This window comes from Antrostomus carolinensis, unplaced genomic scaffold (genome assembly GCF_000700745.2).
Source record: "Antrostomus carolinensis isolate BGI_N321 unplaced genomic scaffold, ASM70074v2 scaffold21703, whole genome shotgun sequence".
Classification (NCBI taxonomy): Eukaryota; Metazoa; Chordata; class Aves; order Caprimulgiformes; family Caprimulgidae; genus Antrostomus; species Antrostomus carolinensis.
The window spans coordinates 1-9792 of NW_010307533.1; the positions used below are offsets into that span (position 1 = coordinate 1).

A 9792-nucleotide genomic window follows, 5' to 3' on the forward strand; every position below is an offset into this window, starting at 1 on the left:
CTCGTTCTAACTAGTGCAATTAATTAGGGACAGGATTCTACCTTAAAAGCACCAACTAAACCAATTCCTAAGTCTTGGTTGGTTTTGGTTTTTGGGTTTTGTTTTCCAGATGCCCGTACTCAGCGTGAATATGATGAGAGCCATATTATTACAGCGCGCAGGATTGAAGAGGTGAGGGGGGGTTACCGTGTGTGTGAACCATCCCTGGATTCAGCAATTAGCAGTAACACGAAATTGGCTTCAAACCCAAGGGAATTGTCCCAACCTCTCCCAGCCATGGTCCATTTCTGCCACTGGGGGGTTGTATTCTGTCACAAAGAAAGCAAAGGGGGTTTCAGTAGCTCAAAGGACTGGCCCATAGGAGCTCGAAATCAGGAAAAATATTGCCCAAGAACTAACATATTGTAGCCTTGTCTCACAAAGGACAGTGTTGGCATCTTTACCGCCGCGGCTGATGAAGCAATCTGGCCTAGTTTGCATCATTTCTGAATTCCAACCGGGTCTTTCAGCATCAACCCTTTCTGTACCCATAGAGTAGTGACTTGCAAGATGTTGTCAGTGTTGATGCCACAAGTGTGGAGCTGTGCTCCTGATAGAATTCCTCTGTGATTTTGGCAGAGTCCTGAGGGGGAGTATCTGGTACCGGATTGCGAGGAATTGGGGTATGTCAGATACTGTGTGGTGTATGACTGTGAGACCAGCTCTCTGGATTGCAGTGACTATGAGGAAGAGGAGAAAGAAAAAGGTACCTATGAACCATGTCAGTCAAGACCTCGCTGCAGGACAGATATTCTTATCATTCCTCATTTAATTTTATGAGCTAATTGGAAGAGATGCACATTTACCCAGTTTTATTTAAAAAACTAACATCTGTGCTATGCCTCTGGTTTTTCACTGTGTTGCATACATTCTTAGGCTTAAAAAATGCAGATTTAATTTAAAGCTTCCTGGCAGGTCTGGTTTCCTGTCTGTGGAAAAAAAAATGCTGAAGTTCCATGTTGTGTTTGAGGAATGAATTCTTTTTTTTTCCCCCATTTCACTGAGATTGGGCTTGTTCAACAATTGCTTTTTAGGGAGCAGTACTTCTTCAGAGATTGAAAACATTGACTCAAGTTCCACATGTTCACAGGATGAGTACTTCCTTCTTTGAGGGTTATAAAAGGCTTTCACAATATCATATTTAAAAAGACTTAGCTTTAATGGGAGTGGTGATTTGATGGAGTTCACTGAGAAACGTGAAACGCTGGAAACTTTTCCATGTAATTGTTCAGTCTTCCTTGAACCATGGAAATGTTTAGCTTTCACACATCCTTTAGCAAGGAGTTCTGCTGTGTGCAGAACAACTTCTGTAGGTTTGTTTGGCTCCTGTTGGCTTTATAAAGGCTACTATGATTTTACCAAAGATTTACATCTCTCTCTTTTTTTTGAGAAAAAAAGTCTGGGAGTGGAAGGAGAATGAATAAAGAAAGCACATTCATAAAGTGAGACACTAGCAAGGGAAGGTGTGAAGAATCAGAAGCAGGTTTCCCTTGTGCTGATCTGTTTCTAATGCAGACATAGCTAGAGGCAACTGGGATGGATCTCTTGGGAGAAGGAAGGGGAGCAGCCACCTCACATAATCTGCTTCACTGAGGCGAGTGTTTAAAAAATTTATTCAAGATTCCTCCCCCTTTGGCTAAAGCAGACTAAAAAAGGGCCTCCATAAAACTCAGATTATTAGATTTAAATTAATAATACTTCCCTATTATAGGGACCTATTACAAGCATTTCACAAAGAATAATGGGGAGGGGGGAAAAAAAGCTTTATCCAGACCTACAAAAGAAACCAGGAGAGGAATAAAAAGATCAGAGGACAAGAGGTGAAAAGCAGGATGCCTTGTTACTGACCTGCAGCAACAGTTAAAAGAATAATCTAGTTTTTAACAAGGTTTTCTGCAGACCTTTTGATGAAATGAAAAGGAGTTTGCTGTCGATGTCACTGGGCCAGATGTCACCCCCAGTGCTGGTGGAAGCTCTCTAAACCTGCTCTGGCAAATAGTGCTTTGATCTCATTAGATGCCGAGGAAAGAATTGCTGTCCAGCATGCCAGGAGCTTAGAGCAGTTCACCCGCCATCCTGTGCTGGTCCTGAAGGGAGGATACAGGCGTTTTTCAGCTTGCTATCATTTTCTGAGGACGCAGAAGATATTGTGGATGCCTCAGGTGAGATGATACTAATTTGCAAGTAGAAGATATTAGCATTTATATTCAACTGATGATGGCTAATGGTGCTGTAAACCTGATATCAGAGTAATTTCAAACAAAGGAATTCAATGTAATTTGAGTTACTGTGCTTGCCCTGAGTCTCACCACTAATTCTTTTACAAGGCACACTTTGCCTTTTTTATCCTTCTTTTATTGCGTGAAATGAAAACATTGCTCATGAAAACACACCGGGAAGGTTTCCCTGATAACCCCAAAACTGGCCTACTGGAGAGTACAGATAACTAAACAAACAGTAACAAACGATGAAAAGAAGCAGGTTCCTCTCTGACACGTGGTTATCTGGGATGTTACACAATAAATGTTTTCAGACAGAAGTACAATTCCTATCAAGCACTGTGTGCCATGTCTAGGCAGCTTTTCATTGGGAAGGATCACAAAGCAAGTGGTGCTGCATTGTTTCAACAGGCCCAGAAAGAAAACAGCCATCCACTGGTATCCTAATTGCTTGGTTTCACCTATAAACATTTATATATTTACCTTGTGAGAAACAATTACCCTTTTTTTCACATCTAGGACAGGACCTGAGGCAGGGCAGGTTTAGAGGGCACTGGACAGCAGAGAGCATCTCATTGCAACATGTCTTTTGTTTCCGTTGTTCCTGTTCACTTGTGGTTCACGTGAAATAGCCTGGGACATGGTGCTAACCTGTGGGATGCTACAGCACAGGAGAGAAAATCAATTCACTTTGTGTTTCTTTGTGAGGGGGAGCAAACTGCTGAGCTTCCCCATCAGATTCAACTGGACATGGAGTACCTCCTTCTTCTCCGTTTAAGCTCTTCTCTTTTGCTTTAAATTGTCAGGCTGCTGCTTTGTTCTGCTGCAGCATTAGCCGAGTGTCAGTGAGGGATGTAGAGGCACTGTTGGCTACCTGTGTATTTTTGATGTCAGCCTTCACGCTGCAGACACTGGAAGCAGCTGCAGACTTGGGTTGTACCATTACAGGGCACCTGCAGCTCTGCAGGTGGCAGATGATTAAATTTAGCTTTGCAAACAGTAACCAGAGAAAACATCAAGTGAATCTGTTATGCTGCAGTCCCTCCAGACAATGTAAAGAATATCTGCTGCCTCCTTTTGAGTTAGGATTTGTTTCAAGTAATGCCACAATGACAGCAATGCTGTTAATGATTTGTACTAAATCTAGCAAAGACTTCAACATACAGAAAGTCCAGGTGATGGAATGAGTCATTACACTAGAATGTGTCATAGGCTGTTAACTAAGCATGTATTCAATTCTTCACATGACTTCTGTTTAAGGACTTACCAACCTAATAGGAGCAAATACTCTCTAAACTGAGCCTGAAACTCTAAATGGTTTCTCTCTGGCAGGAACTAGACAACTTCCAGCCATACCCTGCAGAAATAGTGTCTGCAAAGTTATATATGGGCAATTTCAAGCAGGCCTGTGACCAACAAATTCAGAAAGATTTGAAGATCAAAGCACAAGTCAACATCTCTGAAGAGCCTGCAACACTGTAAGTTAAATAGTTCAAGGGGTATTTGAACTATTTAATGTCTGTACCTCACCAATGTCTGTACCTGTGAAAAAAGTGAGGTGGCACAGGACCAGAGCCCATTCACAGAGGGGTCAGTGCCTGTGGGCTTCCAAGGAAACCTCTCTCGTTCACTGCAGATTTGAGTGCTATTTCATGCTCGTTTTTCTGAGCTCTCCTCCAGACTTGGCACAGCAGCAATGCAGTCCTGCAGCCCTCCACCATGACATAGGGCAACTGGGTGAGAGGAGGACTAGGGGGCCCTTGGCATTTCGAATCGATCACATACCATCATTCTTCAAGAAGAACCTACATCTCTGAATAGTTTCCAGAGCAAAATCTTACAAACACATCAATGTAAAAGCTAAATCACTGATGTTTCACATTGTTGGTCTTCCTTCCTTACCTACATCTGACCATGCAGCTCAGTTTGTAGGCCATGCTGGAAATGCCATTTCACACCAGTGAAGAATCCAGTGGCATTTCTCAAGGTGGTGACCAAAACAAAGTTTCCATTTAGCTGTCACATAAGGAAGCTGTACGTTAAGTTACAACATCAATGGTGATACCACGTGGGATGGAAAATCAGTAATTAAACTGGTTCTGTATTACAAGCACCTCAGTGTCTCACCACAACAAATCCCTTATCATAATGTTAATGATGACAACGATGAAAAACTCAAGCATGTAACACCAAACAAAATTATCAGCTTGCCTCCAACAAACACATTATTTCAAAGCTGCTTCTCTGACCCATGTCACACCATGTGCTCCTTTTCCAGGTTTGCAGAAGGCAGCAATTATCTCCATATATCTGTTCCAGATTCACTCGAAGCAGACCTTTTTTCTACCTTTGCCACCATTTGTCATTTCATAGGTGAGTAGTTCCCAGTCTGGAATTCCTGAGACCTTACTCACCCCAGGATATCAGATGGGAGTGACTGCAGTTCACTCCAACAGGAAGCTCAGACAGGAGGGTCGTAATCTTTCAAGATCAGTGTACTCCCAAGCAAGCCCACACCCTAAGGGATACCAGAGCCACCCTGCTAACCATCCTGATGGACACAGAGGAGATTTTGCAGGGCAGCAGACTCTGATGTTCCTACTCACTTTAAAGAATACCTCACTCTCTGATAATAGTGAGCTTTCCACTAGATCTGAGTAGGCTTTGCTGTAGGATGTCTTCCAGGGCTTCATAGGATTCCCTCCTATTCCTTTGTTTTTAAATACAACCCTCTGATTCTTCCAGCCCAATTCTTCCACCACCAGAGCTTTATTTTAACAAGAGTGTGACACATATTGGAGAACTTACCACAAGGTGCTGCTGATCTTTGTGATTCGCAGTGCAGACCTACTGTAGAGCTGAGGAACACTTTCAGGTTGGACAGCATAAACCTGCCTTTAGCTGATTACATCAGAGAGGGCAAGAAAGAACACACTCTCCAGCTCAGCAACTGCAGCAGCACAGCTTTTGTTTTTCTTTTGGGTTTTTTTTTTGCTCCCCCCCCCCCCCCCTTTTTCCTACTAGGATTTCAGAAGAAAGTGTATTTCTTACATCATTTTGTGGAAGTTTCCAAAACAGACTACAAGAGTTTATTAGCTGTAGCTCTTGTGGAAGGGTATACTGTTTATTTGATAGTCTTAACTATTTACTTGATAGTCTAGAGTAGATTATTTAAACTGGAACGGTTATGGGTGAACACTAGACTACAGCTCTGCACGTACTCCCAGAGGAGTGTGGATATCCTTGTGCCAGGGGTATGCTGGAGTGAGGCCATTTCTACTCAGGTCTTAGATCAGAACTAGTATCTCATTACAGAAATAACTCAGAAATCTCTGGTTTAGAGCTTGAAGAAAAAAACCCACAAAACTCCACAACTTCTTGACAGCAGTAAAAGAAGAGGCTTTGCCATATGAATTGTAGAGTTCAGTTGCTGATATTCCAAAATCATTTCATGCTGTCTGCTCTGGAGAGGGAGGAAAAGAATTTAAAAGGTTATTAATAAAATACAGACTCTTTCAGGCATAGTTAGCAGAGCTGATGTGGTTGTGAGCGAGTGACAGCACCCTCTTAAAGCCAAATGGGCTTGGCTTTTGCAGAAAATAAGTTTGCTGATCTTAACAATTTTCACTGCAAAGTCTCCACCATAAAAACATCAGAAAATCAGCTCCCCAGCTGGTGTGTTCATGTTTCCTGATGGTGATCCCCACAGAGGGGCAAGGGACTGGAAGTCTAAGTCCCCTCCAGTTTGAGAGCTGATTCTTCCTGCTTCAGTGGTGAACAGTTAGGCTTGTGTTCATCAGAAATTTCAATACCTTTTCACTTTTCTGGGAGGAGTTTGAGTAGCTGATGTGATGCCAAGCACAGCAGATTGATCATGGTGGGCCACTTTTCTTCAGTTATCTGATGTAAAGGCAACACTGATCTGTACTGCAGCATTGGCTGGTCATTGTCATTTGGTTCTGGTCTTCAAAGCCACGTTTTAACTCAGTGGATTTTGAAAAAAGGCAAATGCTTACAGAAATGGGAGCTGGCAGTGCCCATCTGCTGCTGTCAGGGCTCGTGAGGGTTCCTGTCGCTCAGGCTGCCAGCTTGTCAGCTGCCACTGAATTAGAGTTTGACTGTGGAATTGGAAGCTTGATTTTCCAAATCACTAATTTGTGATTGGCATTTCTTTACTCAGACGCTCAGCTGGATCACGGAGCGGTGCTGGTGTTCTCCAGCCTGGGGATAAGCCGGAGCAGCACAGTAACCATGGCCTATCTTATGTATTCCTGTGGGTTTTCCCTCAAGGTACGTCACTGTCATATTTTCCACAGATACTGGCTGGGTCTGCAGTTCATTTCTGTTTCTAAAGCCTCATTACTGTAGTAATAAGACAGACATTATCTGTGCTTTTCATGCAAACTATCCACTTGATAATGTAACAGATTATATTATATGAGATTGCATCTTTACACCATTAAGGAGGTGGCTTAGGTGTGATTTTGGACCTGTAAGTCTTCCCCCTGGCACCTGTGATATTCTTACATTTCCCTACTTAACTACAGGGCTATAAAAATAAAGCTGTGGTTACAGATCTTAGCATTTCTGCTCTCCTAGATCTGAGAAAGAGAGTAGCTGGAAGCTACTGGAGTTAATCCCATCTCTTAATACAGGGAAATTCAGAACCCAGTGCTTCCAGGGCTCTGATTTACCACTGGGCTCAGCAGCACTGGTTTCTTCCAATATTCTATTTTATTTCTCCAGAAGGAATCCCTTCCCACAGATAGTAGCACTGCAGAGAAATGTGGAATGGGATAATAGCTCAGGAAGGAAGTACAGGTTAAATGGCCAGTACATGCTGTTCCTTAGCTCTGAGTAAGGTAAGGAAAATAATGACTGATGCCTGAGGATGACCCAGCTGTGCTATAACCTGGTGGCCTCTCCTCAGGTGCCAGGTCCCTTCTTCCCTTTGCATCCAGCACACAAGCATTGTGGTGCCGTAGGCACAGAGCAGCCTTGTTCCCATGGGAACTGAAAGGCATCTCCTTAAAAATCTTGTCCTTTTTTGGAAAGTATTTCCTCCTTTGGGAGCCTTGGTCCAAGCTTCACTGAAGCTGGGCCTGTATCTAATCATCTAATTGATTTTGTGTCAACATTTGCAACATAAGAGGAAATCCCTTCCCATTGCTGTGTGCCAACGGGTAATTTCAGGTTGAGCGTGCCAATGGGGCTGCAGACACTCTTCCATCTTTGCTACTAATGCTGGGTGTGATTGCTTCTGAACACTGATAACCATTCCCTTGTATGCTAAATTACTGGAGGTGCTTGCAACAGCAGTGCAAAAGTCAAAGGCTGATCCTTGCAGTTTCTCTCAGTTGGTATCAACAGGTTGGTCTCAGCATTTTACTAAGTGCCAAAAACAAAAAAAGAAGGAAAGGTTGACAGGGCAGTGGCACGCTGCAGCTGGCCTGGGTGGTGCTTGCCCACTCTTGGCTGGGCAAAGCTTTCCTGGGGGATTAGCCTGGCAGACAAGTTTGTTTCTTGCAGAGGAAAGCAATGCAACAGATTCCCATGTGATCCTTCACCCAGTCTAGGCAGAGATCTTTGAAAGCTTCAGAAGCCAGGGATATTGCAAAAGAAAGGCAGATTTGGGACGTGTGGTCCCTTATTCTATTAGTAATCAATATGTGAGCAGATTAATTGAGTTCAGGGGAAGTACAGACATCCCCACCATGCACTCAGAGGAGTAGATATTGGAAGATCAGCCTCAGAGCCTGGAGTATCACTGAGATTAGAAAAACAAACCAATGGAGCACTATCTTCTAACCTTTGGTCTCATTACTCTTAAGCAATCCTCTGAGTGTGAGGGGAAGTCTGTTTTGAAAGGGGGAAGGTGAACACTACTGGGTAAACCCAAGGATGCAGCTGGAATAAAGCAGAGTAATGCTGGTGGATCTGCCCTGTGTGTAGCAGAGTTCCTAGCTGATTACATGGATTAACGTATAATTAAGATGGCTGTAATTAATGCAGTGAGATAACTGGAGCTTCATAGCTGCTCTGCCACATCAAATTACACCAATCTAGAAACAAGATGACCTCTGTTGCTTACCTGTGAATAGTGACACTTCACTGCTTCGCTTATCACCCATCAAAGAAACAGAATTTTAGGGTAAAAATCCAGGAGTGCATTGCTCCATCGGTGTAAAATAACACAATACACCCAGCTGGCAGTGACAGCAGCCTGAGCTGCCCTTGTATCCAGGAGAGCAGAGCATGAAGGAGACAGGCTTCTCTGAAGTTCACATCTGGATCCAGCCTGACCCTGCTTTGATAGCCAAAGTCTTATCTGCAGGTTCTTGCTGTTCAACACGAGGAGCAAATACAAAGCTGTGTCCTCTACAAGTGTAGCTGCTTTGTGTACACATCTGAAAGCTTTCAGTTTAAATTCCCAAAGCTTCTTTGCTTTCCTTCGGTTTACAGAGAGCTTGGGACTACGTTCTGCAATGCAAAACAAACATGAGACCACACAGGGGCTTTGTGAAACAGCTCTCAGACTGGGAGACCCAAATCCATGGGACCACGATCACAGACATCTCTGAACCAAATTACTGACAGGTAGCAAAGAGAACACCCAGCGGGGAAAGGCGCTTCCCTCTCTTCCGTGTCGGTACAAAGTTACTTGAACTCTGTTTGAAAAAAAGATCTTAATGTAATGGAAAGACTTTCACTTTAGTCTTTAGCTTCATATTATTTGAGGTCAAGTTTTGGAGCCAAGAGGAGAACTCACCTGTGCTGTGGAACACGGTGGTTCAGGGAAAGCAAGTCCTGGAGGACGTGGCCCATTATACAGCGCTCGTCTCTTTTTTTAAACCAAGGGGATTGTAACCATATCATCAGGCATGCTCATTACCCCAGGTGTGGGGAAGTCATTAGGGTCATCTCTGAAAAGGTTGGTTGATCCAGAGATCCATAGCCTGGGATGGTAACGGCCTCTCGCAGACTCACTGGTTGGATTGTCTAGTGAGACCATGCTTCCCACTCACCACCTTCCAATCCAACAACTGAACTGCTTGTCATGGCTGGAAATGTTGAGGTGTCCACCCTGCTGGGTGAAACCCAAATTCGGTCCTGTCCTCTCTTATTGCACTGGAAATTCTTCACATTGACAAAATAAAATTATATAGAAAACGCTCCTGGGCTTTCCTTTCCACTCTGTGCTAAGGATTTACTGAGGATTTTCATTGTAGATCACTTCCCTCAGGTTTATCATTCAAATACGTGTAGTCAGGGACAAAACTGGGCAGCCTTCACCCTTTTTTTGGATGAATTTACACCAAGAACCGCTGGAGCGGACAGCAGACCAACCCTTTGGGCTTCAGAGAGCCCTGTACACCAGGGAAAGGTCTATTTTTTTGGGTTTTTTTGTCCCTTCTTATAGAATCATAGAATGGTTTGGATCTGCTGATAAAGTGCTTGATAAGAGCTAAAAGGTGTGTGTGTCAAGGTCTAGTCCAAGGGTTGTTGTGAGGAACATTTAATTCCCAGGTGGAGG

General features: G+C 43.5%; 1 protein-coding gene across 1 annotated transcript; it reads left to right on the forward strand.

Moving 5' to 3' along the window:
- Positions 1-109: 109 nt before the first annotated feature.
- Positions 110-8885, forward strand: STYXL1 (serine/threonine/tyrosine interacting like 1; the record flags this gene model as incomplete). Its single annotated transcript, XM_029084376.1, has 8 exons — positions 110-171; positions 619-745; positions 1074-1134; positions 2039-2201; positions 3591-3736; positions 4537-4631; positions 6439-6548; positions 8721-8885. Coding segments are annotated over 8 exons (896 nt in total), but the record flags the coding sequence as incomplete, so codon positions are not given.
- Between the last annotated feature and the right edge of the window lie 907 nt (positions 8886-9792).